The sequence below is a fragment of the Cynoglossus semilaevis genome, chromosome 4, assembly GCF_000523025.1.
Source record: "Cynoglossus semilaevis isolate Cse_v1.0 chromosome 4, Cse_v1.0, whole genome shotgun sequence".
Classification (NCBI taxonomy): Eukaryota; Metazoa; Chordata; class Actinopteri; order Pleuronectiformes; family Cynoglossidae; genus Cynoglossus; species Cynoglossus semilaevis.
In genome coordinates, this window is record NC_024310.1 from 15928122 (window position 1) to 15951634 (window position 23513).

Genomic DNA, 23513 nt, shown 5'->3' on the forward strand with positions numbered 1-23513 from the left:
CCTCCTCCCACTCTCCCCCACCTTGAGTCGTGAGTCTGGGTGTGAGGATGTTGATGAGTGCCTTGAGAGGACTCAGGTGAAACAGATTAAGCAGGGGAGCAGTCTGACAGATCATTAGTCAAACATGTCAAGAGACGCAGATAAATGAAGTGTCAGCAGAGGGGGAGTTGGACGCAGTGAATATTTTGGGGTAAGGGGACAGAAACGGGGGAGAAAGTACAACAGGGAGAGAGCAGATAATAGAAAAGGAGAGCTTAGATGAAATAAAGTTCATGGGACACAAACAGCTTTAATCTGAGGACATCAAAGCTGCACAGAATCAGAGATGCACTTATTGTAACTTTTTGGATCCTTCTGGTTCATGGAATTTTTTAGTGTGTGACTTGCCGGTACCGATTTTTGTAGATTTTGATTCCCTTCAATTGACAACACGACAAAAAGTCCAACTCTATTTCCATACCAAGTAATTATGAAACACTTACCAGCAGTTTGACTGGAATCAAAATTGGAAATGATTCCGGTGCACCCAACATTCTGTCAAACAAAAATCTGATAATCTAATAAATCTGCAGTAAATATGATCTTTGTGGTTCTTTCTTTGTCTTGGAAAAACAAAAATCCAATAATAATGTAAAAACGGATTGTTACTCCTGGGTTGGTCCACTGGGGGCTGCTAACGCAGCAGGACAGGACTGGTAACTCTATGCTGCCTCACTGTGGTGGAACTTTGGGCTGAGTGAATTAATCAGGTTAACGAGCCTCTTTGATTAACTATAAAGAATGACTGTTCATCCAAGACCACAGTTTGAAAATGATTAATAAATTAAACATACCAACAAAAACTGTGATGTGTGAACTAATCATGTAAACCAAAGGTTTTCCAACACCACATTCTGGAATCCAAAACTGTCATAGAAACCAATCTGGGAAAAAAGATGAAAAGGCAATTAAATCAAATGATCTTTTTCTACATCACATGATTAAAACCCACATCTATGATATTTGATTTCCGTCATTTAGCAGCTTCATTATGAGCAACCTGTCCAAAGGCACATGGGAAATATTTTTAGAATTATTATGTTTTTGTCCTTGACTTAGAGTTACACAGGCAGATTATAACACTTTTTTTAGGAGAACACAGACTGCAGTCTTTGAAGGTTCACAGTGAGTCCACCAGAAATATGTTAACAACCATTAGGGAGTATTTGACCTCAAAGGTCAGAGTATTTACTTCACAGAACCCCCGCCTTGGACTGATCTATTAACTCACACCCAACATGACAGATCAAACCACTGAACCTCTCGCTGCATTGTGAAAACATCATGTAACATCTCACTCCTTGAGTCTTAATGTTCTGAGGGTTTGAACAAATGAAGAGAGCTGCTGTCAATCTTCTGAACAAACCGCTCTCCTGCTCTGAAAACAGCATTATGAGTTCCTCAGTGTATTTTATCAACACAACTGTCACAAACTGTGCTGAGACGAGATGTTCAGTAAACGGCCAAAAGACGACCCGTGGAGCTGTTTATTAGTAACTACCTGCAGTCGTTCCTTGTGTTTCTAATTTGACTTGTTCCTCGTTGCACATGGTTTACAGTCCTATTTCCACCGATGTCAAAAGTAAAACAGTTCCATACTTCTGTTCTACCACACATGATGTTCCGACCATGCTGTATCACAAATGGACCAGTTTAATCTGCTACACAGGATACACATTCTCCTTGATTGGGTCTCTGTTTATGTGGCCCGCCTTCTAGCTAACAAGCAGACCTCTGATTGGCTCCCGTCCTTATTTGTTCTTACAGTTTACATGACACTGATCAGACAAATGACCACACCTGATCAGTGGGTTACCTTGACAACAGTAGGGACAGATGGGATTTTTATTTTGTTTCCACTCAGAGCGTGTGGACATCACTGACCATATAAATGATATTAAGGCTATTACCAGTGACATCACTGAGCATTAGTCATATTTTAGGAATGATGGTGGCGATGATTGGAGAGCGACAGTAACAGGGTCTTCATCTAGCTACTGTGCAGCGTCCTCTAAAAAATAAAAAATAAAAAACGAGCTTCACAACAACATTGGGGGAAAGAAATTTGATGAAGACGCCAAGGACGGACAAGCTGCTAGGAAACTAGGTGGAAGAAACATCACGGCTCCTCTGAGCGCAGTGACTACGTCAAGGCTGGGCGAGAGGAAAGTACAGAAATGGCAGCTGCCAACTCTTAATGAGTCATAAATCAGTGTGATATAAATCCTCTCCACAGCTCCATCAGTGATTGGAACCTGGTTAATTTTCATTAGGGAGCAGCTAACTGCTTCGTTTAGTAGTGTCAAATAGTCTCCCGTCTTTCACAACAATTTTATATACATTCTTTGACCTTAAAGCAACCGGATTCTACTCTTATAATGTTATAAAGTCGTTGTGGTTTAGAGATGATAAATAACAGACATCAATGTGAGGAAACAGAAGACGACATTCAGACATCAATGTGAGGAAACAGAAGACAACTCTAAATAAAATGACTTTCTGTTATGACGTAATCTGCTTTCACACCAACAGTGATTATTTACAGTAAGTCTATAGTCTGGTGTATGGATACCATTGACATTATAGCGAGCCATCAGCTGAGTGGGTCACCTGCCTCCAACTCACTCTGTCTTCTTCTCCATCCAGACGATCAAAAGTTAAAGCAGTGACAACATCTTTAGCTAATTGTTACCAATCTAATCTAATCCAAACCAGTTTGTTTACTGTGTATAACAAGATATAAAAATCATAATGAGCTTCACACTTAGCAAAAAATAAATAAAAAATGAAAGAAAGGGGTGCCAGAATAAGGCATAAATAAAGAAAGGGGAGAATCTGAATCAGAAAGGTGAATAACTACTACTGCAGTAACACAGAGGAAGTTGGACGTCATACGATCGTCATATACATTAGGAAAATAAACACACAATGGGAATTCAAGAAAAAAGTGCTGTGTGTAAATGTACTGCATGTATGTGCGTTTGAAGACGTTGAGGTGGATTTATTTCCCTTTGCAGTATCTTAGGCTTTAAGAACACCTGCTTTAAGGATTATAAATATTTGGGGTTGGGGACAGTTGACATGGGTGGGCAACTCATTCATACCACAAATTATAATGCAATGACAAAGTACATAGACCAAAGACAAAAACTGAAAGATTGTTAATATCAACAGGAAATTGCGTGTCCGTTATCCAGACCCCAGTCGGCCTTTTCAACTGTTAATATTATGAGTAAATGACCAGCAAAGAAAGCAGTCATCAGTCATCGACATTAATTGTAAATAGATGATCTAAATTGACTTGTTTGTTCCAAACGAGCGCTCAGAACCAACAAGGACAGATGAACAGCGACGAGAGCAACTGCACTTTGGACGTATTTAATTTATATTCTCTCACACACAATCACAAAGAGGGAGAAGATCAACTGTCTGCTCAATTCTAACCATTTAGACGCTCGTTGGAGTGAGTAACAATTAAACTACTTTACAGCCTGCAAGAACACACCGTTAAAACCACTGACATGCTCCTGTAAGGTGTTGAAGTGATAATGCTGCTAAATGACAACACAGTGGGTGAACTCACCAGTGAGGTAAAGATGTATGTGTAGTAGACGGACAGCATTCCAAGCTCCGATGCCTGCAGGGAAACAACGGAAAAGTTAGTAAAAACAAGGTCAATCATAGGAAAGGTATGAACGTAAGTGAAAAAACCGAAAAAAATCACTATGTTCTAAACACTTCTCCTGGAAGGAATGACAGCAAAAAAAGTGTTTTATTCATGTATAAGAACTTGAAGTGAATAAGTATTCACTGAACGACGAGATTTAACAGACGCTGCAGCTTTTGTCTCTTTAAGAGCGACTTTCTCAGTTAAGTTTTATTTTGTATGCACAGCATTGCAAAAATTTAACAACATTACACACAGTACTTTTTTTCTATAGGTCTGCCTACAATATACTGCTCAAAATGCAGTTATATATATATATATATATATATATATGGGATATGCATTAGAAACAGCAGCATCTCTCATGAATTTGCTGTCGTTTGGAGAAACAAAAAGTTTGGAGCTTTGGCAGCAGAGTACTGTAAATCAAAAGGAGTTTGGAAAAAATATATAAAATATATATTTAAAAATATATATATATATATATTTCACAACATCTCCTCCTATTCTGTCCAAACATCTTTCTCTGTAAAATTCTGAAGGATGACCTTTGACACCAGGTCACTAACTGATACTTTTGGTTCATTTTCGTTTAAAACGTTCTTTATGTTTGGGGCGAACAAAAACTGTCAGATGGGCCAAAAAAAAAAAAAAAAAAAAAAAACAACCCTGAATTGAGTAAAGACTCTAATTTAAATTGTTTTCAGTCCAGTTTTCCTAATTTAAGTCATTTTCCCCAATGGACAGTTGAAATCATTACCACAGTTAAGTATATATAAAAATTTTGTCAAAGTTGTTGGAGGCGCCCAAAAGACAGTCTAGTGTTATGCTGATTAACATGAGGAATGTCTTAGTACCTTTTGACCCACCCTCATACAGTATTTATTGCAGTACATATAGTATTTAAGATACAAGTGAGGGAATAGAAGGAAACGGGGACATAAAGAGGGAAGGTGAGAGAAGTTGGAACGTCATTGATGCAACGACAGACGGACGGATCAAATTCCCGTCCCGATAAAAATCAGACACATTCTTATCAAACGACGACTCAACGGAGCATTTAATTTCTGAGCTGCATTAGTATTCTGGCTCAATGCGACCACAGTGATTAAATCAGAGACACAGTCGTGAAGGTCGGAGTGAACTTTTCCAACATTTTGATTTCATTAAAAGTCATTAGAGAAAATCCTACAGCTGCAGACCTCTGTTTAATAACACCATACAAGTAGCCTGTACGCGTCACTGAAGGTATTCTAGATCAGTGGTTCGCAAACTGTGGTACGTGTACCACCAGTGGTACGCGTGTGCGTGCGCTCTTTAGTGGGAAAATTCATATTTTCACAATAACATTTTCAATTTAACAAATCTTAAACATACAATTAATACAACATTTAAACATAAACATCTTTATAAACATTTCTAAACATCTCTCCTGTGTGGTGGAAGCTAACAGGGAAGGCCTATGCTGCTATATTCTAATGTTGGTCATCATTAAAAAAAACTTTGAGAACCACTGTTCTAGATGAAATCTTAATGTATGCAAAAATGCTAAATATTGCTTTTATGAAAAAACATTCAAATATTCAACAGTTTAAGAGTCATTCAAATATACTGTAGTTTGATTACCTGAGTACTTAGTGTACTATGTTGTGCTGTATTTACACTCGATTCATTACTGACGTAAGAAAGCACCAGTTATACTGTAAAAACACGTCCACATATTTTTTTTCAGTGATTGAAGGACACAATTAAAAGTCAAATTTTAGATGTTCTGTAAAAAGTTAACCAGGAATGTCTTGCAGAAAAAGCTGTTCCAGGTCACATTGACCTTCATCTTTGACGAGCACCTTTAATACTGTGCTGCTGTCTCAGGTATTGCCTCAACATTTCCAGAGAAAGCTTCATAAAAAAATTTATCCCCAAAGGACCAAACTGTAAACTTTCTTTTTCAGCGTTGTGAAACCACTTTTTGGAAACAGACATTGTCGGTGTGAAACAAAGGTCTGATTGAAAACTTCACTTTTCTATGTCATCCAAATAAGAGACAAGGCTAAATGTTAATACTAAACCCCCCATAGGTGTGAAAGCTCGTCTGTCCTTATATGTGACCCTGAACCTGATGACTGCTGCAACGGGCTTCACCTCCCCTGTAGCGCAGAGAAGGATAAAGGTGTAGAAGAAGAAGAAAGAATCCATTTGCTTAAAGGAGGAATATACTGTATTTTCATGTCGGTCATGCGTAACTGTACGGAGCAATGGAGTTCTGACAGATTCTGCTGATCTAAGGCTGACGAACAGTTAACCCTGATTTGATGTAACACATGTAAACAGACGGCTGTGTCTGATGCCAAATTTTTTGGCAATTTTTTTGGGGGGTCTGCACTTGTTTAACTCACACCTATGATATTCTAAGTCTGACAAAAAAAAAAAAAAAGAAGAAAATGCTGGCGCACGGCTTTGAAATGTTTGGCATCATTACACACTAGAGGTGTGTCTGCCAACTTCTTCCACCCCACCGTCCCTCTCCCCACACTGCAGGAGTGTCTCTTGACGGATCAGGAGACAAATAGAGACACGTTTAAGGAGACAAAAGTGTGAGAGAAAGACAGATGGCTGTACAAGCAGACATGGAGAGGAGGGGCAGGGGGAGGAGAGGGGAACGGTCTCCTGCGCGTCTGTGAATGAAGAAAAACTGAGAAAGAGCAACACATTGAAATGGGGGAGGCAGAAAATATGTGTCCCAGTGTGGACCCCCGCTGCTCTGTGGCCCAGGTTGCCATGGCGACTAAATGACCACTGATGGAAGCCTGTGGACTTGATTGAGGTGAGGGAGCAAGGAAGGAGACAAGTGAGCTGAAGAGTTGAAGGATAATGGAGAAAATAAGCAGGAGGTTGAAGGTGAGTGAAACAATCCTCTTGTTCTCCTCTCCTCTCCTCCCAAACCTCACTCCGTCTCCAGCTATTGTCAGGGCTGTTCAGGCCGGCCGTCCATTGTCTTGGAGAAATAATGAGCTGTGTATTAATTACTCAGGGACCGTATGCTGCTGCCAGACGCGCCTGCTGCTACAATACTGATTGTCACCTTTGTTGATGCCGGCGATGTGTCGCGCAGGAGAGTCTGCAATCATGGAGAGACTCTGGATTGTTAGGGGTGAAAAGTGTCAAAAGTCTTCGTCGTGTTCTGAGGAAGTAATTAATGGTGCACTACACCGGTGGAGACAGCAGGCAGTAAGGAAAGCTTTACAACGTAAGGCTAATATGAAGGCTAAGGCTCTCTGGCTAACTGAGGACAGAGAACCTTCATAAAAATAAAAATAAAAAAACAGTTGGAGAACAGTTGTGAAGGACACAAAGGAACTCCTAATGCCCTCTTCCTACAGCTGGTCTTCCTCCAAGAGTCACCACAGCCAGAACATTTGCCTCAATCTCACATGATTTCTTGCCTCTTGCACAGTGACATGAACATCTTCCCTGGGCTTTTTTACTACTCTCTGACAGATGACCCTGCAGTGTTTGTCCAAACCATCTTAGTCTCACCTCTCCAAGTGTTCAAACTCAGCTGTTCCTTTGATTGGCTCATTCCTCAACCTGTCCATCCTGGTCACTACCCCAAAAAAACCTCCTTCTGTCTTTCATCCTCTAGAACAGTGCCATTGTCTCCAAACCATCCATCATAGCAGGTCTTACTCCTTCCTCCGCCTCCTCCACCCTCTTATCAATCTTGTTTATTTTCACTATGGATGTAACCATCCATCCATACCTCTTCTGTTTTCGTTAAATAATTTAAAAAAAATCAAATTTAGTTTAGCTTCAGTGCAGTGCAAAAAATGTTTGTCATGCTACAGTTAATCCAAATATGAATTACTGCTGAGCTTTAGCATCAAGCTAATGATCGTCACAGACAGCTCCAAACAACAGCAAATGTTAAATTCTGAGAACAAATGACATCTAATTGGCTTGAAGCAAGTTGTGCTAATTCATTTACATAGGTTAATGACACGCTGCTGTTTCCTTCCTTTCTGTTAGCTGGCACGTATTTCCCACAGTGTGACACATGGTTTTTCTTATGTGAAGTATTACATTAGATCCATAAAATACAGAATAAATAAAGAACCACATGATACATCTTAAGGTCACACTGCTCACCCTGGCAGTGCTATAAATCCATGCCATTTAGACTCTTAATAGATCATGGTGCTGGAAAGAACACTACATTTTTTGTTCCCTTTTTTTTATGTGTTCTGCAGACTATAAAGTGAGCTCTGAGCTCAAATTCAACCTCCGTCTCCTCAGGTCAGAGCTGAACATTCACTAACTTTCTTTTGGTAAATACTTCATTTATGACAAAATTATACTGTATATAATATTATCTTAAAACATTGTTTCCCAAAGACTGGGACGTGACCCTCAGGTGGGTCGCAAGAGATTTTTTTTTTTATGCGGCATCTCGCATCTTGTTTCCCAGGAGTTTAGAATTTAGAATAATGTCTATTGACTTGGGTCGCAAAGGTTTGTGACTTTAAAAATATGGGTCTCCAGAAAAAAAGAAATACTGACTTATAACATATTATATGGTATACAAATACAGACTGATTTACCCTTTCCAGGATGATATGTGACATGGTGGCGTTTGCGTCCACTATAATGGTTGCCGTCTTGTCGTCGCGTATCTCCTTGAGCAGCGGGGTGGGGTCCTGGCTGTCGTCGAGCATGCGCACTGACAGAGTGTCCTTGGAGATGAGGAACTGCCTGAGGAGCTGCTCCAGATTCAACAAACCTGTCAGGAAGGAATCACAAATAAAACCACGTCAGTGGGTCAGTGTGAAGACTCCACCTCAGCTGGAGACAAACTTCATGTCATTGATTTCCTCTATGATGGCGGAGTGAAATTTAGGATGAAAAAGGATGAAAAAGTCTGGAAAATGAGCTGACCCCAATTGGGTTAATTTGAACTTTCCACACATTAAAAAACTAAATTTGGCTTTGAATTTTTAAAATAATAGTGTGAAGCTGAGTTCAAACTCAACCCTGGTATTAAAAATTGATAGGAAGGATAATGACTCAAACATAATTAATGTTGCATTTCACTTTTTTTGAGAGTAAAGTCTCATTTAAATTCTTTCTCATTTTCTAAGTACTTATATCAGGACATTATTCCGTTTATTAATATGTAAAAAAAAATCCATGTGAGTGTTGAGAAAAATCAAAGCTGCAAAAAAACTCACAGAAAGGTGCCTATTGAATAAAATATATTATTATTATTATAAAATGTATATAATTTACAGCACAATTTGTTTTTATTTTATTAATGGCTTTCTAACTTAGTTTAAAGTTTGAGGCCAAGGAAAATGGAAGGTTAAAAATATTTTATGACAAACAAAATTTTATATTTACCAAGTGTTTCTGTTGCAAAATAAAAAAATAAAATTCTGAACGACCAACATTAAACCACTGAACAAAGCTAAGAAAAAAATACAAATAAAAGAACAGCTGAAGTCAACAATTTTTCTTCTGCTCTTGTGAAATCTTTTGCTTAGTGATAATTTAGGTTTGGAACCCCCCCCCCCCCCCCACCCCACCTCACTTTAGAGGCTTGTTTGTCTGTAAATTTTACAAAAAACGTGTAGCAGAAGCAGGAGACAAAGAAAGAAAACCCACAGCCCTTGCCGTGTGTGGAGGTACTTGACAGATAACAGCAACAGAAAACTCTGATTATCGACTATTTTTGTATTTCTCCCAGACACCTCCGTACGATAAACCCACGATACACACAGGCACGGCGTTTGTGTCGACCTTGTAAGACCCATTGAAAATCTGCAAGCCTCTCAGTCTCCACATATACTTACACAATACAAATATGCTCTTTAAGGAGCCGCACTACAGTATCTCTGCCTGTCCAGGTCTAACGCTGTCTTTTCACCTTGTGTCCGTTCAATTCAGCTCCACTTTCCCATAAACCAACCTGAGAACAGACGTTAAAGTTCAATTCCCTGGTGTTAACTAATCAACTCTGGTACAAACAACAGCAACAACAACAAAACTTTTTTTTTTTTTTTCACTTAAGGAGTGTAAACTTTTAAACACTGACAAAGAATAAATGAAATATAACCTGACTCCCTTCTTGACCAGTGTGGTTAAATGGCCACTTTAACATACAAGACACGCTGTGAATGTTCCCGTGAAATACTGTAATCAACGCATGATTACATGCAATTGTGAACCTACCAAGCACAATTACAGTAATGTTAAGTGTAGCTGCATTAGCTGCAAAGTCATACCCGTGGAGTGCACTTTGATATTTAATGTGATTTCACTATGGAAACAGCAGAGAAGCTCTTTAGTCATCTCTGCAGTTCAGCACAGGGAAGTTGAAGAATTTCCAGACCTGGATTGTGTCTAACAACTTCTGTTATCATTACATTCAACGTCGTTCTGTCAGAAGATATGGCAGAATATTGCACTGTGTTTGTTGTTCATATATTCCTGAGACAACATCCCTGTTTGTATGCCCTGTGTCACACTTGCCAGATTAGCCTCCTGTGAACTTCCTCACAGAATAAATCAGATGAGCTTAAAATAGATTTTGCTAAACCGCCTCCTCCTGCATCAACCCATCAGCAGATTATTACCGGGAATTAAACACCCTCACACATGCTGTTGGTGACAGTAGATGCTGCACGTCACCACCTGTGATTGGCTAATAGTATATGGGTATACTCAGAGGTAATTCAGTATTTTTAGGGCGTTCAAAAAAAGTACAAATTTCATTTATCAGGCAATAGTGGTGCAATAATCACAATCAATCATGATTAATCACAATCCTAGTTGATCACAGATGATCATGGATAATCACGATTAATCCTCATTAATCAGAACTGCAGTTAGGGTGCTAATGTATAGTTAAAGTTTTGGTTTGAGTTTGTTGTTGGATGTTTTGAAATGAACAAAGAAACGAAGATAAAAAAATCTCTGACTTCATAAGAATCACTTTAAAAATACTTTGTTGACCTCTCATCTCTGACGACGTAGACACCCACTAATCACTGCACTCCTGTGTGTTTGCCGAAGAATTTAATATTCTGTATTTATCCTCCAAATGGCTGGAACAGTCAAATCCATTAGTTATACATGGATTGGGTCTGACACAGACTGGGCAGAAATCCAAAAAAAAAAGAAACAGAGAAGCAATTTTGTTGACAACTGAAATATGATGTTCTCTAAAGACGCGCACATTATCACCAAAATTGCAAAAGAAAATAACTCCACAATGTGCAGCGTGATAAGTGAGTGATGATGCGTCACTGCACACGGGCTGTAGCTCTTGTCTGAAAGTGTTATTAAAACCCTCTTGACGATTGTTTTGAAAAAAAAAGAAGATTTCTGGTGGTAACATAAATTTTCCCTCCACACTGAACCATTGTGATGTCGTTGGGAGTCGATCTGACCCTGATATAAAATGTTTACTCTTATACCTCTGTCTACACCAGATTCATTTTTGGTGATTTGTTGGAGTGAAGAGGGACTAAAAGAACACAGAACTGATTGACAATTCCTACCAAGAACACCCTAAACCAGGTGAGGTCATTCTGACCCCAGAGGACCAGAGGTGAATGGACGTTTTTGAGGGGATTTATGGAAGTCATGGAAGCCCACAGGAGCAGTGGTCTGCACTTGAACACGCCTGAAGTGTTAGGGCTATTTTGGATGCTTCCTTAACACATTGCAGCCTAGAGGGTCATGGGGTCGTGGGTTACTTAAAAATACTGGGTTGCAGTAGCAGTTTTCCCCACATGGATTAAAGTTCCCTTGAAAATGTAATAAAACCAAAAATCCACCAGTTCCAGACCAAACAGAGCACGTTGAGATCTCAACAAGTAAATTATTCAGTGAGTTTGTGTGTGCAAATAGACTGAAGAATGGCATTGATAATTCATAGCTGTGAATTCTTCTGTTTCCTATCAAATAAATAAACCTGGTGGCGCTGACATTTAACAGCTGTTTTACCTTCCACTTGTGCTCACCCACTTCTCGTCTCTCAAACAAGTGCAACAACTTCAGTCTCTCCAAAGCAGCAGCTTTGAGTGTGGTTTCCTTCACAGATACAAGTGGATGACAACTAACAAAAACCTTTGGTTCAGTGACAGCTTTAAACACCGACCCAGAAACCCTGTTATTATTCCTTTATCCACCAATTCACTGAAAGCACTGATTACTAATCACAGATGATGGAGTCACAGAGTCAAACACACTTCACTGTAGAGTCAAAACCCTTAGAATATAATAGAAAATCTGTAATCACTACATCCCCACTCTGAGCTCTGCTTCTATAATCGATCCAAACATCCAGAAAAATACAACATTTAAAGGAGAGAAAACATTAGTGGCTGTTGCCACCAATTATTAAAGTATAAACTGTGCTTTTACATCACTTGGCAATGCAACAACAAAAGTTAGGTCCTGACCTGTGTGAACAGCTGATTCTGGATTAACTACTCACTTATATACAGTTGACTGCTTTTCAGCACATCTTTTGCTTTGATGTGTTAAAATTATATTTTAGAGGAAGCTTCAGTTTCCTGCCGTTCTCGGAGCGATCGCCACTGAAACACAAAATGAACACCTATAAGAAGTAGCGACGCAGCGCGTTGTAAGTGCAGTGTAAAATGGCAGCCAATTTGAAAAGGCACACCTTCTCTCCGGCTGAGGCAGAGGTGGAAAACTGCTCTGCAAGCATTTGAGGCCTGCAGTTATGTTGAACTTAAAAAACTTAAAAAATGTTGTACCTGCACTGCAGGTGCACTTAGACCCAAGAGCCAATTTAATGTTCTCTTTCAACTCACTGGCAGCTGCACCAATCATGGCACTAATGAAAGTGCAGAGCCGGGGCATGGTGCTTCTGAGCGTGAGGTGCGTGCAGGCAAAATTCCATTCCTGTACTTGTGCAAACAACATCTAGATTTAGTGGCAGCGTTACAGTATCATCATCTGTCTGATTTCATTTACCATCAGTCGCAGCCTGGAGACGCACAGAACCACCCAGCAGGCCTGAAAAATTCAACCACTTGGACGGAATTGTGTCCAGAGACGGAGAGGAGCAGCTGCCAAAGATACTGGATGTTGTATCAAGATGAACGACAGTCCCCGTCTGCTTACAGCCTTTGGCCACAGCTTCCTCCCCAGCCCCCGCCTCCCCGGCCTCGGGTGGAAAATATTCATGAATTGGCCACGATCTATTAGGCTGTCACTGCCTCCATTGATTAATGGCTCCAGCACATGTGTATGAGCCACAGACAGCAGACGGCAAACTGACCAAGTGACTGCATAATCGGAGGGTGCAGGAGGAACGGAAGGAGCTGGGGCCAAAGTTGTTTCCACTGATGCTACAGCATAAGGCACACACACACACACACACACACACACACGTATAGCAGCACCTTGACATACGAGCATATTCCGTTCCAGGACTGAGCTCGTAACTCGAGATGCTCAATTTTCAAATCATTTTTTCCCATAAGTAATTACAGAAAAAAAAATCACTCACTCGAGCACCACGCTCATATTTATCAACAATTTCATGCTTTATTTCCATGGTCATCATGCGTTTCTTCTTCTCAGTACCATCCTTACCACTCACTCTCTTAGGACTCATCACTATTATGAAGAATAATGCACAAAATAGAGAAAAACATCACGTAAATAATGCAAACACAATACGGAAAACTCGCGGGAGATGCATATGGAAGTCGACAAACATGTGAAGTGAACGAGTGAGGCGGCGTGGGCTGCTCCGAGTGCTCGGCCACCTAGCGTGTTCGTATCTTAAATCTTTACTCGTATCTCAAAGCAAAAGCTAGAAGGCTAGCTCGTATCTCGGAATTGTCGTATGTCGGGAGCTCGTATCTCAAGGTATTACACACATCCAGGCCAGCTGCCGTTTACTGCATTCTGTCATTACCGTAACCGCCTCCCCTCTTGTTGTGAAGTCTATTTCAGGTGTGATTGCATTCTCTCACTCCTTCACCCCAATCAGGACGTTTCACCCTCTCCAACATCTGCCAAATAGCCTCTCAAAATCTCTAATTTAGGCCTTCCCTCTGTCTCGTCTCAGATTCCTATCTCCACCCATTGCTTTTCGTCTGGTTTAATTAATTTTTTTTCCTCTCTTGGGTCAATCAAACAGGAAAAAACCGACACGGTTGTAAACAATCACCAAGAAGAAAAGTCAAAATGAGCTTCGTACAAAAGTCGATAAAGTGACTGCAGAGTTGGTCCGAACTGCCGATGAAGGAGTTGATGTTGTGTGTTACCGGTTTAATTTTTTCGATTACTGTGAACTAAACAGTAGGATAAAAAAAATAATCACCCACAGTTGAATGCAATCACTATCAGAATCTAATCTATACACAGTGTCTTCTTAGACGTCTTCAGCTACATGCATGAAGCACAGAGATGAAACAGTCAAATCTGCATATTGAAACGGGTCCGACGACGTTCAAACACTGAGTTGAAAGGCAAAAGAACAGAGAGCTGTGATGAATTGGGGGGAGGGGGTCTCTCAGTGGTTCATCACCACCTCTGAGCTCTTTGACACATCCTTAATGTCTCCAGCTTTTTTCCCTTTCTTTAAAACCCTTCTGCTGATTAAGGGAAAAAAGGTTATTGGGCACCAATCAGGGTCGTGTGCTTACGTCTAGGGAGTTGTAATTACTGCTTCCTGGACTATGAGAGGGTGGGAACTGGCTGGGATTTAATCTTCCTCTGCTATTTACCAAAATAACTTTCCTGGAGGGGATTTCTGAGCTTTTTAAGGTCACTTAGTTTTGTACCCTTGGAATTTAATGAGTGTTTCGACAAAAGAACGGCTTCATTTTCTTTTTGTCTGTCGAGGATTGGTATTTCCTCATCATCTGGCAGTGCTTTAAACTTCCACCGCCTCACAAACATCAGAGTGAGACGGGAAGAATCAGGAGAGATTAAAAAAGGTCTCGGTACTGTACTTCAGAATATTACAACGTCTGTGTTGTCACCACATTGAAAACACTGTGTGAGTGATATTGTAAGGAGTAATTCGGTGTCAACAACAATAAAAATCAAAAAGTCCCATAAGTCAATTAAAAGACAGAAAATAAAAACAAGAACTAAACTTATAAAGCATTTACAGATACTCATATAGCATTTACAGTAAGGATTGCACTTTTTGCACTTTTTTGGCAGAGAATTTTTTAAACTTCTCAGCATTTGTGTTCACTGTACTCAGATTTTGCAGGGAAAAAAATCCTGTTTGATTTGCATCATTTAGGATTTAAACATCTACATCTTTTTATTTTATAATAATTGGTGATGTGAATGTAAAGTGTGTTGTCAGCTGCAGAAGTTGGACAAGCACTAGTCCAGGGGTTCCTAAACTTTTCCATGACAAAGGCCCACAAACAACATTAGCTTTTAGCTGTGGTACGCTTTGCTAACCCACAGACCACAGCAACAAGTTTTAGAATGTATTTTCCTACTATTTATTTACTTTTCAATAATTATTACATTTGTTAAGTATAAGAAAATGATTACCAAAACTTACTTTCGGTCTATGTCTTGTCAAAAACCTGTCCATTTTGTGCTAGCTAGCTACTAGCTAGCTTGAAGAGCAGAGCACAGAATAACAGGTGCAAACCACCAGGTTACACAGATTATCACTTGCCAGAGTTGCAGTTGTGGAATGAGGTGCATTCAGGTACCATGGGAAACTTGAGAATCTTATGATTACGACCTTTAACGTGTTATACAGTTCAGGAAAATTGGTTATATAAAATAAATCAATAAATAATAACTTTTTACTTCCAATTTTCTGAGAGGCCCATAGCACCCCCTGGCAGCCCCCACTTTGAAAACCACTGTTAGGAGGACTGCAGCCATGGCAGTGGTGAACAGCAGCTGCAGCAGATGGGACTGAATGTATATGACAGTTTAATGTGTTGATAAAGCAGTGTATGTTGTGAAAACACAGTCACGGCCAGGAGCCTGTGTTTGTGTACAAACATGTGTAGGTAGAACAGCAGGCGTGTGATGAAATGACTGCACGTTCTCTTCACAGCACCAACATCATTTATTTATGCTCCACGGTTGTGTTTGACTGTAGTATCTCTGGAGTACTCCAGCTGCCATGTGTGAATATTGTACTCACAGTCAGCCTGGGCGCAGATGAGACAGGCCGTGGTGCCGTTGAAGAAGGTCAGCAGGCCAGCCACAGCCAGGCTGATGTCGGTGTTGGTCGGCCTCAGGTCCAGAGTAGTGAACCGGGGAAACTGCACCTTCAGGATGTCTTCTGGAGCCACCTTGACATAAGGAACCTGCAAAGAATATTTAGTACTTATTCAACACAATATAAAAAGCAGAGAATATCTGAACACGGAACATACTTAAGAGATAGAATAAGAGTGTCCCTGTGGAATAAAATAGTACATGCAGTAGAAGAAGCAGGATTCTGGGCTGTGAGGTATTGAAGCAATAGACAAGTATAAGGGATCGGGATCCAAAAACTCTTTAATTCACTCCTATAAATATTTTTGCTTAAAAATAAGGATTATTTTTGCATCAATAATTCTGTAATGGTTTAATTAAATATCAAGTAAAATGTTATATCGCCTAATAAAATTGGAATTACTTTCTTTTTAGAATAAAAAAAAAAGTATTTTGAAAATTTGATCATTGCTGCTCAGTCGAAGCCAGAGTGTCAATCTCATTTTGGTTCAAGTGCCACAATTCAGCCTGATTAGATGTAAAGTGGGCCAGTCCACAACTATAACAAAATTACTTATAAATAACAATACCTTCGACATGGAGTCACTCTAACTCTATTTGTCGGAGGGCCAGAACTTTTCTGAAACCTTGGGGACCAGACGCTCAGATAAGATGATATGAAAATCATAATTTTGTCCAGTATTATTATTTGATGTTTATTTTGTAATCCAGCCACAGGCCAGACTGGACAGTTTGATGGGCCAGTTTTGGCCCACGGGACCTCACTTGATAGCCAACAGTCTAACCAATCAACCCATTCTATGGGAATGACTTCAAATTTAAAAGAACTAGCAGTTTGCTTAACTTTGAACACATTGTGTAAGATTGTGTTATTAGATGGTTTTGCAGTATTGGTATCAGTCATTGAAATCATGGTGTGGCAGATGTCTGTATTTAAGCAATAATAATGTGACCCAGACTCTGCCGCAGCATTATGCTAACATTCTTGATATCACCACAGTGATAAGACTTCACCACTGCTTCTCTTTGCCTGTGTTGTTTCAGGTTCCTTCCTGCAGGAGGACAGACAACATGTGCAACACAAAACAAACTGGACTGTCACTCAAGACACCTGAAGGCATCTGGTGTTTATTAAAGCTACTTTGGGCATTATTATTCCAACACAGGTATACAGTGTCCTTGTTGTGCTAGGTTGAAGTTTCCTCTCAGGGTAACACCTGTGGATCAATATGTGAAATACACACCAAGTGTCTCCTTTACACATACTCTGTACGGACATGGGCCGAGACAGAGCCACAGTCCTGTCGATAGGTATCCTCTCGCTGAGAGTGTTTGTAGAGCTACTTTACAGTCAACGTCTGCAGGTGTTATCGTCTGACCAGTTTGTTTGGGTAAGATACTGAATTTCAGAATCTCTGCCTGTAGTTTCTTCAAAAGGTTATTTTAGTGGAGAAACTTTAGTGGAGGTTTTTACAACTCTCTGAAGTGTTTTCAATGTCAGGAACTCACAGTAGAAGAAGTTCCACCAAAAAAAAAAGAAAGAAAAAGAATTCAATCAAAACTTGTGAAAACAGTGTGTTTATCAGATGCACTAATTAGAAGAACAACAGAGTGCGCATTTATTCTGTAGTCCACAGTCACAAAGACCTTAACACGAAGTCAGCCCAAACATTTTAGCATAAATCGATGCCTACACATATCTTCCACTCCAGCCCCTGTGGGGTATAAAATTTTCAGTGACATTGATTTTTTTTTTTTGTGGTTTCAGCGTTGATTTGCTGTTGCTACATACATATCAGTATTCCTCGGCTGCCTGTATTTAATATATCGTACCACCCGGTGCGCTAACAAGGCTACCTTAAGACAAGGGATCATCTCCACTTTCAGAATCAAGGTTAAATACTCTGCAGCTGTCCTAGCAGTAGACTTAATCTGTCCCACGGTAAAGAGGCAAACACTGGTGTGAAGCATTTACAAATCTGTCCAACTCCAGCGGGTCAGGACTGAGGTTCCACACCAATTCCAAATCGATCTCGTGTCTATCGTCTCTCCTGGGTGAGATCCGTTTCTGCTTATTTCTCAATGTGATAATGTGACAATGTGACCGAGTGACAGATACCTGCTGCCATGGCTTACATTGAGAGGTGGGAGAGTGTGAATGAGTGCAGCAGGTGTAAGGTCAGTCGTCTGGCAATGCATTAGAACAGAGTGCATTTGGGCTTGAAGGGGATCCAATAGGACGTGCTGGGTCCGAGAGGAGGAGGGAAGGAAGGCGGCCCCAGCCTCACGGCAGATTGCCTATCTGTATGGGTCCCCCTGACTATACATTTCCTTCCCTCACAGCCGCTAAACCCTTGATTGGTTTTCCATTCCTGCGCATCAGGGTGTAGTGGACTCCCCTGGGTGATTGGACGAAGAGATGGATGGATGGATGGATCGGAGGTGTGGTTTATGCCCATCGCTAATGCTGAGATGCCATACGGTTGTTTTTAAGTGGCTTTAAAATCTGTTAAAACTCTGCACCAGGCTGGTTCACAGGAGCCCCTCGCCTCATCCCTGCTCTTTTATCTCCTGATTTTCTACACCCAGGATAAATCAGTTATTTCCTTCCTCGTCAGCAGAGTGGACTTGCACTTTGAAATATTCCATTTAAAAAACCTCACACTCTTCAATAGAGTGGGGGGGGGGGCATTATTTATGCCAATGCGCCAAAGTTAGTGAAAAGTTAGTTATAAAAGCTCTGCTCACTTTCTGGTCAGCTAGCTGTGTTAGCGCTGCAGAATGTTTTTTATTTATTTTGTTCTTGAATATTCATCGATCATAGGTGTGAATACTTGGTTTCAAATGGGTGAAACCTTACACATGCCTAATGTCTTCTGCCCCCTTGTGACGGTCGAAGGATTGGAATGAAGAAGATGATCGAATAAATGAAAATATCTCTAAAATGTGCAGAAAAAATGTATAATAACAATTTATAATAATAAGGACATAAAATTAGCATAAAATCTTGGAGATGAAACTAAATTATCTTGCAGGAAATATTCCACTGTACTTATAGTTGTCATGAATCACATCAAGTAGCACGACTTTCCTCATTGACAGCTGTTCTTTGGAAAAGATAGATGAGCGCAGCTTCTGTAGTGAGTGGAGGACATTTTAAACAACTGGTTGATACTAGATGAGCAAACTATAATGTGGAAATTTAATATAAATTAAAAAAAAGTTAAATAAATAAACACCAAGGCTGCAGCACTGTGGATGTAGGCGAGATAAATTAATTCTATTTGAAAGTATGAGGGGGCAGGAAAATCTCACGCAAACAACAGAACTCAAGGTAATCACTCAGCTTTTTAATAATTTAATAGCTTCAGAGTAAATAGAAATTAATAGTGACCGGTGTCTAGGAGAGACAGCGTGAGGGGAATGGATGAGTGTCTGCACAAGAGACGAGGTAGAAAAAACTTAGGGGAGAAAGTGGCCGGAGAAGGAGGAGAGCGAAGTGAGCGACGGAGGCTGAGGAGAGGAAGAGTCTGAAGAGAGAAAAACATTTGAACATGTCCCGAAAGGTGAGTCTAAATGAGTGAGAGCCAGTGCAGTCACTGCTTATTTAATTATGTCACTGATGTTAGCAGTGAGAAATGAGCAATTTTGTGGGAAGGGGAAACTGTCTCACGTTTACTAAAGCGGTCCGTTTCTCAACGCTTGCAGTTTCCTGGAATTAAATAACAACGTCAGCGTTTGGCTTCGTTATTGTTTGGTCTCTGTGGGCTACACATTCACCTCATACCACAGTAAATGACTCCAGCTCTCATCTATTATTCAGGCGATGCAGCACTGATTAGTTAAATAATATGAAGCCATAAAAAGCTGTTTATGTTGTATTTATTATGAAGGGACTAGAAATGGCTTTTTTATACAGACGACAACATTTGAAAAATGTTTAATTAGTATTTTTAGTACTCTACTGATCCCTTGTGGAAAACGCCTCGGACTCTTCAACCCACCCTTCAACACCCTAGTGGTCAACATTGGTACAACAATGGACAGAACCAGTGACCATACATACTATATATATATATTATGTGTATATATATATATATATATATATATATACAAATATAACACTTTATATATTATACTATTATATATTGTATATTAATATTAAAAAGATGAATCCCAACAGTATATTGCTTGTATATATTTAAATTATCTAATCTAATATATATATGTATATATGTTAATATATATGTATATATATGTATACATATATATGCATATATATTTAGTCTAGTTACTATTATTTATTGCAGAAGTCTACGGAAGTAGGGTCTGTAAATCCTGAGGGGGTAAAACTGCAGGGGGAAATTTTCTGTTCTTTTCTGTTTTTTCTGTTGCTCAACTGATGTTGACACATCAACAGATGGATTTGTGTCTTTCTTCTGCAGCCTATTATGGAATGAAAACATATATTTCTATTTGGCTTCTGGCTATGCATTATTCTTATATGGTTGGGGGTCTCTGTTCCTTTATTCCATTAGTTTGGAGGGTCCTTGGCTTGAAAAGTGTTAAGGACCCCCGCTGTATTGCATAAAGTCTTGACTATAATAATCTCCTAACAACCACATGTTCTCCAGCTCCACTCAAGGTGTTCGAAAAGTCCTCCCCGTGGCTGGAAATAACATCTGTGTCAAAGTGCATTAAAGAAATGGATGTTACTTCGCAGGTGGTCCAGGTTTTCTTTCTATTAGTGCACTTTGTTTGCACTCTGTCTTTTTATTAGATTTTATAGATCTGCACCTGTTGTGTTTTTATACGATTCCTTCATTTCTACCTGAAAGGAGCACAAATGTGTTTAAAGGTTTTAAAATGTCTGAACAAACAAACATATGTCTTTATTACCAATAGTGTGAATTACTGGAAGTTAAATGTGTGTGTGTGTTTGTGTGTGCTTTTGGTTAAGCTGCATGTACATTTTTGAAATTCTAATTGTTTTGGGGACGTTTTCCAGGTCTCCACTGAGCAGAAGGGTAATCTGAGATTTTATCTGGATAAGATTGGGTTTCACAATAAGGTTCAAATTAGATTAAGTGTTTTTAATAGTTGAGGGTGAGGTGCTAAGGGAAGCATCACGTCTTGGAAAAGTGCTCCCAATAAGGGGTTTGTTCTGTGAGTGTGCGGTGGGTGTAAGTGTATGTTTGTGTGTGTGTGTGACGCAGCAGCTGTCTGTTGACAGGTGTGTAGACAGTTTTGACAGGCGTTTAATGAGGAAACTCTCGCAGGACACAGGATTTGCACAAGCCACACACACAAACACGCACACGCGCACAAACACTCTAATTACAATAAAACCGCAGCAGATTAGCTCATAAAACGAATCCAAAGAAGCACATTTTCAAAAACCAGTCAGTCTGATGATGAAATATTTGCCAAAACAACAAAGGATTTTTCTTCACTTTTGTAACGGATTCAACGACTTTTGATGACACTGCCTTTGTGGAAAAGTCAAGGTTACGTTCAAAACCGTTGAAGATCAAACTATAGTGGCGTTACACCTTCGTCTCCCAGAGATGATGTCAACACGAGCCGGGGTTCTACAGCTAACCTGGACAATTCTACTGTGTGTTAATCATAACATGTGTATCAACTAAGTATAACAGTTGGACGGGGGACTTACTGGACAATCAATGGACAACATGCTGCCCACGTGTTATTAATCTTCAAAAATGAATTATTGCATCCGTCACGTTCATTTTGACACCACTAATAAAACCAAAACTTAAACATCAACTTCTGGAGAACAGCACACGACCAGTACCTTTGAGCAAAGATCTCAGCAAACACTGGTCAAACCAGTGATGTCTGATGTCCCGTCCACTGCCCCCTGCATTCATGCCAATCATTTCTCTGCCTGTGGTGTTGGATTTAACACATGTTTACCAGGCTAAAAAAGCATGGAATACACAATTTGGCAGGAATTATAAATTAAATTATAAAAAACAAACTGTCAATGCAGTCTAGTCAAGAGCAGTCAGTCATTCCATCTCACTCGACTGAGGACAAGGTTAACTGCGTCCAGATGGAGAACGGCTCATTTACTGTCAGAAAGTGGACGTAGCTAATCAGTTTTCAAGAGATCTCCAGTTAAAGAAAAATGAACTAACAGAGCAGAGAGTATGAAGAGAGTATGAAGTCTGGCTGGATGGAGCTTATTGCCTGCCAGAGAGTTATGTGTTGGCCACGAGGCATTAGGAGAACAGATGCTGTTGGAGACACTGTCCATCAGTCAGCAATAGTGATGCCAATGCTGGACTGGGTAGATTGGAGCTGGCAGGGGTGAGGCTGCAGGGTGGCAGGGGATGGAGAGAGCAGGAAGTAGTTTATCTACCTGATTCTCTTTCACTACGCCAGACTTTAATGGGTTTGGGTTTGGGACAGGATCTGTTTACATCTTTAAATAACAAACTGAGAGAATCTTATGAAGGGAAAGCAAAAAAAAACAAAAAACAAAAAAAAAACTACTCTTATCATCTGACTTCCTGTTGAGAATCTCCATCTCTAACTGCAAACACCCTCCACTCTGAGCTCGTGCTGCCTGATCTCTATTTGTACTAGTAATAAGGCTGTGTCCCAGTCCCAGTGGTCGGAGCAAGAAACAGACCAATGATAAAGATGAAGGAGGCTCAACATCCCATGGCGCCTTTTAGAGGGAGTGGAACATTGACCACCAGATCTCTATCTCATTGATTAGCCAGTTCAGAGGGAGGAGTGGGAGGGTAGTGGGGGCGTGGCTTTCCTTCCTTCTTCAGACTTATTGAAGACTGGCCTATTTCAATGTGAATAAATGGCTTCAAAACTTCAAGAATCCGGACTTTTGGGTACAAATAAAACACATTGATGAAGAGACAAATGACTGGAAGATGTTCAGGTTATAACACAGATGAGAAGCTGAGCAACATTTTCAGACATGTGGTGGATGAATAAGTCACCGTTTGGTTTTGTCACATCATAATGAGACATAAACAACATATAAATAAGTTGCTATTTTTTCACAGCCTTGAACGCACCACAGGGTTGAATGAGAATCTCTGTTTTCCTTGGTTTTGATGCTGGACTCCGAATCTGGAGACTACATTCTGGTGACAAAAATAAAAGCTCACAGAGTGGAGCGACTGCTGGCCAGCAGCGAATGAGACGGATCAATAACAGTGTGGAGGAGAGGTCAGAGGAAACAGAGGACAGCTGTGCTCCTCTAACTAAGATCAGGCAACAACAGGAAACACACCTGAACACCTGCACAGACTGACACGGAGTCCTAGATTATCATGTTTATTGAAACATATGTGATGACAATAATTAATTATTTAATTCTGTATATATATATATATATATACATATATATATATATATATATAAATACATATATATAGAAGAAGAATTTAAAATTCATAATAATGACAACTTTGTCTTTGACTAAACTTATTGTACCTGTGCACCAAATCCACCCTTTAACAACACATATATCTCCAGCAGTACAGTTTAAATTCAAATGTGATCT

General features: G+C 39.9%; 1 protein-coding gene across 1 annotated transcript in view; it reads right to left on the reverse strand.

Annotated features, from left to right (window-relative positions):
* grik4 (glutamate receptor, ionotropic, kainate 4) overlaps positions 1-23513 on the reverse strand; it is a 261758-nt gene that overhangs the window by 84706 nt on the left and 153539 nt on the right. Inside the window, 3 exon segments of the mRNA XM_025055124.1 lie at positions 3623-3676; positions 8305-8483; positions 15882-16047. Of these exon segments, the coding sequence (XP_024910892.1) occupies positions 3623-3676; positions 8305-8483; positions 15882-16047 (399 nt within the window).